Here is a 13,240-nt window from a genome sequence, read left to right on the forward strand (position 1 = left end):
GCATGCTTAATCTCTTCATTTCATTCACCCATTCCACACTTACCTTATTTAACCTTATGATCCTTGGAACACATTTAAACATTGCTTCTGCTAGATAGTTCTTAAATATCACCCAAGAAATACTGATCTCCTTTATACCTAACTAATCATTCCATATTACTGCTACAGGCTGTCTCCTGTGCTTCTCATAATCACCACAGAAGTTGTCACATGGCTGGCAGCCACCCATGTAATCACTGCTTGGTCATTCTCACTAACTGATATCCACTGATGAGATGATCAAATCCAAGACTCTCAGTCCTCGCATGCCCTCTGTTACATACTGGCTTAGGTAGTTGTTCCTTAAGAAGTTCAGAAATTCATTTTCTTTACTTCCAGTTTCTATTTCATCATCCCAGTCATTTCCATAATTAAAATGACACATAATGATCACCTTTTCCTAATTTCTTGTCTAATTTGCTTATAGATTTCATGGTTACTACATTCCACATTACCATGTCTATAGCAGCAAATTGGCCATCAGAACATTTACAGACAAAAAATATTATTGTTGGTGGTGATAGGCAGTAGATGGCATTGACTATAGTTGTGTATAGTGGGAGAAATATGTATTAGGTAAGACAGTGAGATGTGTGTAGCAGAGTGGACTAGAGTGCCCTCCCATGATGAGTAACTGGACTCCTTGGGAGTCACGTAATAATAATAGGTACATTAGACTAAATATTTCATTCTATTCACATCTATCTCACACAATACTGCCTAAAAATCACTGCCACTATTTCCCCCTTGCATTTCTGCCTTGTATGGACATAACTCTTTTTTTATCATTAATTGCACTCCCTCCCTTTTTACTCTTTCTATCTTCATGAAACACATCGTATCCTTCTATCTCTATTCCTATCGGATTGTCATCCTCATCCAACCATGTTTCACTTATTCTATCAATTTTTGGTGAATGAACTCAATCAATGCAACAATTTCCCTTGTTTCTGATGCTTCTAGCATTTGTATACAAATATAACAGCTCATTTCTAGATCTATTATATTCTGAAACTTGTTCTAGAACAAGTTTCACTAATGCTGCTTATTGGATGTGACATCTCTATGCTTTCTTTGAGCCATTTCTTTTTCTCCTCACCCACCGACAAGCTTTTTTTCAAATCCAACTAATCCACCTACATCCCATGCCATCGCATTCTTTTCTTGTGTACGCACACATTCACCTCCTCTTTGAGCATTGGCCTTTATTATGCTGTCCTCCCATCCCCATTCTTCCTGTTTTCCTGTCTTGCAACTTGTTCTCTCATCTTCTGGATGCATACTACCCACTTCTCCATTCATAAGCACCACTTTAATCCTTCCTTCCTTACTCCTGCTCTTTTACATTGCTTGTTACTTGCTCAGATTTGTTCTCTGCATTGATTATTCTCTTATTCAGCAGCAATCTTTTCAAATGACTCACATTGAAAACTATTCAAATGCAGTTCAATACATTCTTCAAACTCATTCCACACATTAACAAACTGTGCTGTTTTCTCTTCACAGATTTTTGCTAAAGTATCATTTCTGCTAACATATCCTTCATTATGGCATACCTGGACAATATCGATTAACTCCTATCATACTATTATCTTTTATCCTTCTCAACACTCTCCTGATATCCAGTCTTACATTCTCTTATTCATGGTCAAGTCATTTGTTCCTACTACTACCATCAACTCTTTTGCTCGTTTACTCCTCCTATCCAACTAGTTAATCACTCTATTAATTTTACTTCCCAGAAAATAGTCTTTCTGTGTCTTCTCATTCACCACACTCCTAATAATTGCATCCACATACAATGCCATTCACAAATCATTACTCATTCATACATATTAACAGTTTTCTTCATTTCACTTCTAATCCACTTCATCTCTTGATTCATCTTCACCTACTCAGCTTTCAAATCATGCATGATTTTTTTGCTATCATCGACTCTTGCTATCTTATCAGCAGCCACACATACACACACTTGTGTGAGCATCAATCCCGCTCATCATATTGCTGTGAATTTCACTCTGTTTTGCAAGCTCATTATTGTACACATTGCTGTCACTTATGCTCTTTTCTTTGGTATCAGTTTCACGCAATTTCTTGACATTATCACAATCTCTTCCTCAACAGTCATTTCAGTTATGACTCCATGTTCCATACTCATACTTAAACACATCTTGTAGTCCATCAGAATATCACACTTTTTACATACCTGCACTCGCTCCTTTCTCTTGTTCAGCCTTTCCACAAATATCCATGGCATCTCCCCACACATACATACATACATACATACATTCATTGCACTACACCATTCTTGAAAAATCTATGCCATTCACTTTATTTCTCTTTCGTGCCAACCTACACAACAATCCACCTTTCACCACCATTTTGCACCAGAGCACTAACAAGAAACAATTAATTTAAAGTAATATGACCTAAGAAATTTAACCAAACATCTCATTCCACACTGAAATAATATCACTCGGTGGCACTCAATCTAAAAATTCAGCAATTCATCATACAATAAATATAACATTAACTTATCTTGTTGCAGTCTACACAATGATGGATGTTTGACACTCACCACCTAGTCAATAGGATAGATTGAAGAGGTGATAGGATATGTGTTCATTATGGGATACAAGTTTTTAACACAAAACTTGGGGTGTTATCAGGACCAGATGCCTTGTTTGTGTTCAGCAGGCTGTTGAGGATTCTTCATATTTCTTTCTTGCAGAAGACTATGGGTGACATGAAGAGAGAGAGAGAGAGCAGTTGTTGGTGGAAACTTTGCCCTGGTAATTAATCCAGGAATTGGAAGAGAAAAGTCCAAAATAACATCCATAAAGTCTTTTTGGATGTTATTCTCATAATATTGCTGTAGTCTTCCTTTAGGTTGCTTTCCATCAGGCCTCATCTTGAATGCTAGTTCAACCATTCTCTCATCACTCATTTCCACTGCCCATGCCTTCTTAATCTGCAAGCTCTGATTTCATCACCTAGAAATGGGGATCTTTAGAGTTCATATAATTCTTGATTATGCCTTTTCCATTTACCTGTTGTATTTTCTGTTGCAGGTCCATAGACTTTTCTGAGAAATTTATTTTCAAAGATCTTCAAAACTTTTGCATCTTGGTCTGTTATGCTCCAAGGACTGCTCTATATAAAACAATAGGTATATGCTTGTCTTGTATATTTCTGTTTTAACTTGGCTTGATAGAAGATAGCAAATGAATGATAAGATCTATTGGAGGCATGTATTCTAGTTTATATTTCTGTACTAATTTTATTATCTCAAGTAATCAGTGTTCCAAGTTATTTCACAGAAGTGACATTTTTAAATTTGAGTTTGTCAAAACAGGATATTTTCCCCTGGGTTTTTGTTTTTACATACTTTTAAATATTCAGTTTTAATACTTTAAATTTTCTGAGAAAATCATGATGCTCATAAAATGTTAACATTCCACTGACCATGGAATGTTAACATTTTATTAGCAGGGAAGAAAAATCTTAGCTATTTTTGCTGGCATAGCAGATTCTTTGTAATGACTAAACTAAAAAGTTACATTTCATAGGATGTTAATAGAAGGATATTTATTATGTTGGAGCAGTGTCTCAAAAAAGGAGGGTAACCAATGGCTTGCCTCAGGGTTCTGTTCTTAGGTTTCTGCTGGTTATCTTGTTTGCAAATGATATATCATGTGGACTGACTGGAGATTTTCAGTTGTTTGCTGATGATGCAAAGTTAGGGAAAATTATAAGTAGCACTGCCAATTTTAATTCTCTTCAGGAAGATTTGAATAGACTTTTGACTTAGACAAAAGGAGTGATATTGTAATTTTAATATTAATAAGTGCAAGGTTGGAGTGCAGAAATATACAGCTATGTACTATATTGACGGTGCCATACTGCAGGAAGTGGATGAGACTTGTTATTTTGTAGTGATAGTTGACAGCAGACTGAAGTTTATAGGACATATTGCAAGCGTTGCAAAGACTGCACATCATAGTGCTACTATGATAAGAAGTACTCTAACATGTAGGAATAAGGACATATTTGTGCCACTGTATTAAGCACTGGTCAGATCACACTTGGACTATTGTGCTTGAATTTGGTCACCTGATTTTCAGTGTGATGTGGAAGCATTGGAGATAGTCCAAAGAAGAGTGACTAAGATAATATCATGACAATCCATGAATGTAGATTGCAGAGTTTGGTGGATAGCAGGAAAAGAGGTGGTATGATAGAGACGTTTAAGTTAGTGAGAAGATTTTATTGAATTAATCCAGATGGGATTATAAAAAGAGTAGAAGGTGAGAGGGGAAAACCAGAAGCCATCCCTGGAAGCTGTGTAAGAGTGTGGTGAAGAAAGGTGTGAGGAGTACATTTTTTACATGGAGATTTGTCAGGGAATGGAATACATTATCAGAATGTGTTGTTAATTCAAGGAGTGTTAATGATTTTAAGATTTGGTATGATAAATATGTTGTCAGTTAAATGAACCTCCCATGATGAATCTTCTGACTCCATGGAGGGTGCAATAATAATAATAATAATCAACATACCTGAGTAAAAGTCTTGAAGGTGAAGATGGTGATGCAATTAAAAGTGGTGAGACAGCAATAATTAATACTGAGTACTCCAAATACTGAATACAAATCTGAATGAATAGTACAAATCTAAATAAGAATACAAATACAAATACAAATAAGAATACAAATTTGAATGAATCCAAATACCGAGTACCCTAAATGCTAATAAGGCAGGGGCCTAGATGGAATTTCACCATATATTTTACAGGAATGTGCCATGGAACTGACTGTACCATTAGCTTGCCTCTTTAATGAAAGTCTTGCAATGGAGCAGGTTCCTGGAGAGTGAAAGGAGGGTGAGATAGTACCATTGCAAAATGGTGACAGTAGAATGGAGGTATTAAACTAGAGACCTGCTGGTATTTCTTCTGTGGTGAAGAAATAATGGATGGATGAGGACAATATTGTTATCTGGTAACCTTTTACAATAAAGTAACAAGAGCAATGAATGAGGGTAAGGCATACATTTTTTTTTTCAAATACATTTGACAGGGTGCCACATAACAAATTTATTTTTCAGACAGTTGTATATGGGGGAACAGTATCAGGAAGTAGGAAGGTTACAAGTGGAGTTCCACAGGGTTCAGTTCCAGGGCCATTGCTGTTGAATCTTTATGTCAATGATATTGTCACAGGACTACAGGAAGATATTCAGTTGTTTTCAGATGATGTGATGCTTGGGATGATTATTAGTAATAGTGCTGATGTTTTGGCTCTTCAAGAGGACTTGAATAGGCTGGACATGTGGACAAACAAATGGGGATGTTTGTTTAATGCAAATGTAAGGTTTCAAAATTTGGGATCCACAGATGGGATCATACTCACTTGGTGGGGTTATACTGGAAGCAGTGGAGGAAGCAGGGAATATCATGGTGATTGTGGATAGAAATTTGAAGTTCCAGAGACTTATCGTAAAAGACCACATCTGGATTTCTGTGCTCAGATCTGGTCACTGGGATTTGAAGGAGATGAAGTAACATTGGAGAGGATGCAGAGAAAAATAACAAAAATGATATCAGGACTGTACAATGTTGATTATGAGGACAGACTGAAAGCATGCAAACTTCAGAGTTTGGTGGATAGAAGAGAAATGGGAGATATGATCAAGACATTTAAGCTATTGAAGGGTAGTTATTATATTAACACTGAGGCGATTTTTCATATCATGGTAGAACAAGGGAGAAGGAACTAGTAAAATAGCCATCCCTGGAAGTTGCAAAAGGGAGTGGTGAGTAACAGGGTAAGAAGTAAGTTTTTTACATGGAGAGTGGTAGGAGTATGAAATGCATTACCTGAGAGGGTGGTGAATGTGCAGACAGTGAATGAGTATTGTAGATTTTGGGTTGACTTCCCACAGTGAGTTTTGTGACTCCATAGTGGTCAGGAATATAATAAGAAAAATAATAACTGAGTGTAGAAAATACATTCAGATAAACAAGACAAGAATAAATTATGAAAAGTTGACTGTGAAAAGATGAATTACATAACTTTTGGATTTTGAAAGAACTGAGAATAAGAATAAAAAAATTCTGTTATGTACATAGTAAGTCAGCAAAAAACATGACTGGTGCTGGCTTACTATATATATAGGAAACAGTATCTCCTTGCCTGAATTATGTCACAATCGCAAAATGTTCCATTCTAATTCTTTTTGTCAGTACTTTGTATTGGCTGTCAGATGCAAATTTTGATTGAATTTGTTATCTTATGAGGTAATTCTATCATATGCTTTTCTAAAATCTATAAATAGAATTTGGATATTCAGATTATGTTCCCATCTTTTTGCTAATATATATATATATATATATTGTTGAAATTAGGATTTACTCGGGATGTATACATTTATAAAAATAAATTTAACTGACTAGAACCCGAGAAAGTATAACAAAAACCTTTAATACATCACAACTAGTTTCATCGGTGATCCGACTTCTTCAGGTGAGAAATAAAAACATAAGACATAAAATAACACGGTAAAAAATGAACTTTACAGCTTAATAAAAAGCAGAATAATAACAGTCATATTTGAATAGGTGACCGCGTGCTACCGTTGGCATGAGTAGAATGTGTGCGACAGCTAATTTTTGAGCGCCAGTACTGGATTACTGCGCTATGGGAATCGGGTAAATTGTAGCTAAGATTATTATTTAAATGTGAAGGGTCCAGAACTATTTCTTTTGATTCGATGATTCTTCTTTCGAATTCATCCTTGCAAATATATAAATTAGTAGTGCGTTCCCACTCAACTTGATGTGGCTGTTCTTCAAGGTTAGAGTTTGCCGAGAAAAGGACATGACTGGAAAGGGCGCTCGCACGTGCTCTACTGTAGGAGATGTGAAAAACCACCCACACTGATAGATATTTACATGGTTCTTCTCATCACTTCCCACCTCAGAAACTGGGCATCATCTCCACCCTCGCCCATCGAGCAAGATGTCTCATTTCCACAGAAGAAGACCTTCAAACAGAGCTTAACTTCCTGAAAAACACCTTCTTAAATAATGGATATTCGTCTCGTAACATCACTAAACGCTTGAGACCACGCCAACATCCTCGACAAGAAGATGACTCCAACCCTATCACTCATATACAGTTGCCTTTTATCAGCACTCTTACCCCAAAACTAGCTAAGATTCTGAAAAAATTCAACATAAAGACCGACTATACTACGCTGCCAAAACTTCGTTCTTTTCTGAGTCGACCAAAACCAAAACACAACCATCTGCATTTTCCTGGTGTTTATAAAGTTTTGTGCAACTGTGGTCGACCTTATTTTGGCCAGACAGACAAATCTGTTTCACTTCGTCTTGAGGAACATAGACGTGACATCTCCTACAGTAGAGCACGTGCGAGCGCCCTTTCCAGTCATGTCCTTTTCTCGGCAAACTCTAACCTTGAAGAACAGCCACATCAAGTTGAGTGGGAACGCACTACTAATTTATATATTTGCAAGGATGAATTCGAAAGAAGAATCATCGAATCAAAAGAAATAGTTCTGGACCCTTCACATTTAAATAATAATCTTAGCTACAATTTACCCGATTCCCATAGCGCAGTAATCCAGTACTGGCGCTCAAAAATTAGCTGTCGCACACATTCTACTCATGCCAACGGTAGCACGCGGTCACCTATTCAAATATGACTGTTATTATTCTGCTTTTTATTAAGCTGTAAAGTTCATTTTTTACCGTGTTATTTTATGTCTTATGTTTTTATTTCTCACCTGAAGAAGTCGGATCACCGATGAAACTAGTTGTGATGTATTAAAGGTTTTTGTTATACTTTCTCGGGTTCTAGTCAGTTAAATTTATTTATATATATATATATATATATATATATATATATATATTTCCCAAGTGAGCAAACAGACAAGTGAGTCAAGTTTACGCCTGCACGTAGTGCAAGTCTGAGGCAACTCATGGTAGTGCCACTATGGGCAACCATTGTAAAGTTGGAACATGCTCTGATCACTTTCCTTAGTATTTTTCCCTTAATATAAAGCAGGGATGTGCTTTATAAAGGTTGAAACTGGTATGGGTAGTGACTATTGCCTTTAATGCATAGCATCATACATCTCTACAAGAGGATGTGCTTTACATTAAGGGAAAAATACCAAGGAAAGTGATCAGAGCTTAATCCACCTTTACCATGAGTTACCCAGAGTGGCACTACCATGAGTTGCCTCAGACTTGTACTACGTGCAGGCGCAAACTTGACTTACTTGTCTGTTTGCTCACTTGGGAAATAGGATTAAAAACTAAGTTTATATAAAATTACTTGGTATCTTGAATACATAATATACCCAAGTTGAAAAACTTTCTACATATATATATATATATATATATATATACACATTATGTCTTAGTGTAAAAATCTGGTTAACTATGGACCTATTTCTTCAGAATTCAGCTTGATATTCATCTAAATTTTCTTCAGCATATGGCAGGATTCTGTGTTGTATAATGTTGATAAGTTGATAAAATTTTGTAGATTGTAGACAGGACCTGGTGGCGTGTGTGAAGTGGGCAGTATACACAGGTGCCGCAGAAGAAAAGGCACCTAAAAGAAGTAAAAAATATGAGATAAGAGTTTAAATGACGGTACAGAATGGTACATATAATTCTGAATGTACGTCGTCTTCCATTCAGGCTCCTTCAGATCTTCCCAGAAACGAACAAATAAATTCTGAAATTTTATCCTGAACCCGATTATATCACTGTAATTTTTGATTAAAATTTATGAAAATATACCTGAAATAGTTATTTATTTTTTGATGTATCATAAATCAACTTATGATTAATTGTTGAGTTCCATGTAAGGGCCGTATCCTAATTTTAATTGGATCAGATGCATGTGGTCCAGCCCTAAAAGTTGGCTTACTACTGATACTCATTCTTCTTGACATTCGAGCCTGTTATATTAGCAGACTGTTAGGGCGGCATCAGCGACACAAAATAATCGGCGAACTCTCGAGTCCAATGCAAAACATTCTTGTAAAATTCTCTTATCTATTTTCGTTGAATCTTCCTGAGAGAACTAAGTAGGCTAGTATTCTGTAACATTTTCAACAAGTTATATTGAACAATTGTTGGTATAAAAGAAATATTGTTTTGTATAAAAGACATAAAGGTAGGATATTTCACTTGCTTTAGAAGAAATGTACCTATGTAACTAGGTTAAAAAAGATTTGTAGAAATATAGGGTGAAGTGGAATTCCTGGGTTTTTTGCAATTTTCAAATATGAGTTAAAAGGTCCAATCCTTAGGGTTGATGTTTTCATTAGAAGAATTTAAAAATTTAAAAAATCATGAATTAATGAAAATATAGGAGAAATATTTGTGAGAACCTCCCAAAACTTTGCCAAAGCAACATTTCAAGGGACTTATCTTCCTTATAGAATCTCAAAATTAGTGCTTGGGTAAAGCTCTGGGAGGTTTTCACATTGTTTAATATTTAATAAACAATAAAGATTTTAATAAAACACCAACATGACATCTAATACCAATCAATACTTTTTGTTCTTAAATTTTTAAAAGACAGTAATTTTATCTTTATTTTTAAATTTATTTTATTTTAATTAGGATTTCGCTAAAATAAAAGCCAGACGAGTCCCTTTTAGCAAAATTAATGTAAAGAATATTTGAATAAATCTCTTAACTTTATATTACTATTTTATATTATTTTGAAAATTTATATAACTTGAAAAAATTTGTATAAGCAGGACTAAGCCATAGGTAACATTATACTGTAAAGTGGTTTTCATTTGTTTTTCATTTCCTGTTCGTTTTATTCACACTTTATTCCAAAAAAAATTTTTGGAAAGCCGCTGTTACATCCCTATGTTCTTCTCTCTGGTTTTTCTTTTGGCTTTTGGTTATTTTTGTTTTCTTATAATACCCTAATTTAGTTTCTTATCTTAAGAAGTTACGCGTACCTGAAATTAGTTCCTGACAAATTATTTTAGGATCGACCGCGCCAGCCAGAAACCAGTTTCTGATACTAAGACTTAAGCTATTAATTATATCAACAATTTAATTGAGGTTAGAGATCACATGGTATGCAGTTGTGGCTCCCTTTTTCCCGCTCTTTATACAGTATCTCCTACTTATACAGGTCCGAACTTTTCTAAGCGGTAGTTCAGTCTCAGACACAAGAACTCACAAGCTTTAGTTTAAAAGAATACATTTATTTATTTGAAAAAAAGGTATTTACACGGATCACGAAAATCATATCTCAATAATAAGGATAAACTCATGCATAGATTTTCATACTACTGTAATAAATCACTCAAATATCCTAAATGTTAAAATCTCTCTTATATATCTCTTATCACACAGGCTCATTTAATTTTATGTCAGGAGCATTAGTTAATCATCCTTATTCTTATATCTCGCATTAGGATTAAGTGGTTATGCAATTCTTAAATATTATCACCTCAGCAAAATGTACATGATATATTCACTCAAATAACAGTCACTGTTTTAGTCAGAGGACTAAACTCTTCCCTGTAAAACTTATATAAGTTATAGGCTCAATATAAGCGACAAGACCTTCACACACTATCACATATACTAAATCATTTAATAACTGTTCTGCTATAATGTCTTTCTTACACAAGTGATTGAACTAACATAGGAAGGTTTTATCACAGACGATTAGTCCATACGGATCACTTAGATGACTCAAGCAGGGCTATGCTCAAAGTTCTCTCTCCTTCGGTTTCCTCTCTTTCTATATGACTTGTTATATAAAAAATAAAAGTTCTGCACCTTACCAGCTATTTCCTTAGTGAAGTTGGTTCCTTAACTTTAGTCCTGGGTTTTCTTCGGACGTGGCAAGAGTCTCTTGTCGCTCTGCTGTCTGTTGCTTTCTTTTCTCCTTGAAGGATCTCCTTCGCTGTCTTCACATTGGTAGCAGATTTACCAATGGCTCTGTCTGCTGGTCTGCCAATGTTCTGTCGGATATCTTGTGCATTATCGGATCCCACAGCAACGTGGAATGTTGCTGGATACCGGAGACAAGCTTCCTCAGCCTTCACAGCCTTCGAATAAGAACACAGGAAAAAACAGGAACACGAGAGAGAGTTTAAAGTGCACACAGCTCCTTATATTTCATCTGGGAGTGCCCTCTCTCATTACTTCCGTCACCTACTTAACTATCCCTGATTCGTCAGGTATTGATGATGTCACATTCTTTTCTCCACGCCTCTCTTGACGAAACTGTTACGGTTGAGGTTACCGGATACCTATACAGTTTTTCTGCTGTGTCACTGTGGACTCTTACATAGTGATTTGACCTTCTGTTGATTGGTTGACATATGATTCTTATTTCTTTAACATAATTTTCCCGTACTGGGCATGATTTTAGAATACAATTTGGACTATTTTATAACAATCTTACTAATTAAATTGATATACCCTCTTTGATTACAATTCATTTATTATTTCTTTACCCCTGCTCTTGAGAGTATAAGCATGTTTTTATCGTAAGTCAATTTCTTCTCATGTTGGGTCCGAAATAAATGGCTGACTGATAGTGGGCCGGTTATTTCCGACACAACAGCGTGAACATTAATCACACACACAAGAAAAATACTATTCACCGGTCCTGATTGTAGACAAGAACAATATCCTTGTAATTTTCACATTCATTTTTGATTCCTTTTTTATATATTGGTAGATGGAAGAAACCAAACTGCTAACCATTTCATTTTTCAGTGAGATTGCTAGCTATAAAGAAGTGATGAATTTATAATATTCTTACTATTCACTACTTAATTATTTCAAATTAAAGCATTTCAGGCTCTATAATCTGGTGGTAGAGATAGCTGTATTATTATTTTAATAAATAATCATCACAATGGTTTAATCATTTCAGTATGGTGAGAAAATGACACTTTCAAGTACACTCCATGGAAATCTTACAGCAACTATGCAGTCGTCTCAGTCGTTTTTGGTATGTATATCACAAATTAATAAACATTATAATTATTATTATTATTATTTTAAGTTGCAAAGTAGATTTTTTCTGGCGAATTAAACTTTAAAGTGTATCAGTGAATTTCATTCTTCAAGCTGAACATATTGACATAAAAACTGTAAGTATCAGTTAAGTAATAAATATATTATAAGTGTTCGAAGTATAGTTGGTCAACTATGCGAGAAGAGAACAAAGGAAGTCGCCATATTAGAAATTACAGCAAGATCATCAAACAAGAAATATGAAGTGCTACAAATGCCATGAAGACCTAATAGGGGAAGAAAACCACATAACATGCAGGAACTACCAGAGAAACATGCATTTTTCTGTGTTCGGGATTGTCCAAGACCACTTGGCAGAGAAAATCAAACGTGATGAGTGGAAATATCAGCAGTGTAGAGAAAACAAAGGAGTGTCGCCTTCAACTGCAGGCTGGAAACAGACAACGCTGAAAACAACCGCAGGTGGTAAACAGATAACGTAGCAATCAACAGCAGAGGGAATGAAAAACAAAGAAAACAACAACAGAAACCCAGGTGAGCCAACTTTGAATGCATTACTTGAAAATAGATTAAAAAACCTAAAAGACTGTTTAATCGATTTTATTGGAGAACTATTTGAAAAACACACCATACAGATTACTGAAAAATTCAACCAATACGAGGAATTTATTAAATTTAATAACAACTCGATAGAAGATGTATTACAGACCGTCGGAGAAATTAAAAACTGCGTTAAAGAGCTAACAGAAAGACAGCATAATCTAATTAAAGAGACAACGGAACTATAACAAGAACTAAACTCTCTAAAGCAACAGTACAAACTCTTAAACAACAGCAGTATAAAAATGATCTCCTGATAGATGGTCTCCCAGAAATTGCTACGGAACATCTAAAAGATACCGTAATACAACTAAGCCAAAAAATTGGCACTCCCATTGAATGAAAAGATATCCAGTCAGTACATCAGTTACCACAAAAAAGGAAAAGAGAAAATAATTCCCATCCTCCTCCTGTTGTGATGCGACTCACCAACAGCCCAACAAAAATTACACTTATAAAAGCTAGCAGGATTAAAAAACCAGTAGTCAAGGATCTGAAAGGAGACCACGACAATGCCCCAATATACTTGTCCAA

The 13,240-nt window shown here is 35.3% G+C and overlaps 1 protein-coding gene across 3 annotated transcripts in view; it reads left to right on the forward strand.

Annotated features, from left to right (window-relative positions):
* Positions 1-13,240, forward strand: part of LOC150110505 (Ig-like and fibronectin type-III domain-containing protein 1) — a 325,466-nt gene that overhangs the window by 144,685 nt on the left and 167,541 nt on the right. For all 3 annotated transcript variants that reach the window (XM_090394289.1, XM_090394271.1, XM_090394280.1), the window contains exon 10: positions 12,003-12,080. In XM_090394289.1, the coding sequence (XP_090250415.1) occupies positions 12,003-12,080 (78 nt within the window). The remainder of the gene's footprint in view (positions 1-12,002; positions 12,081-13,240) is intronic.

The sequence above is a fragment of the Typopeltis vanoorti genome, chromosome 1 (genome assembly GCF_054136105.1).
Source record: "Typopeltis vanoorti isolate ZY-2024b chromosome 1, IOZ_Tvanoo_1.0, whole genome shotgun sequence".
In the NCBI taxonomy this organism is placed as follows: Eukaryota; Metazoa; Arthropoda; class Arachnida; order Uropygi; family Thelyphonidae; genus Typopeltis; species Typopeltis vanoorti.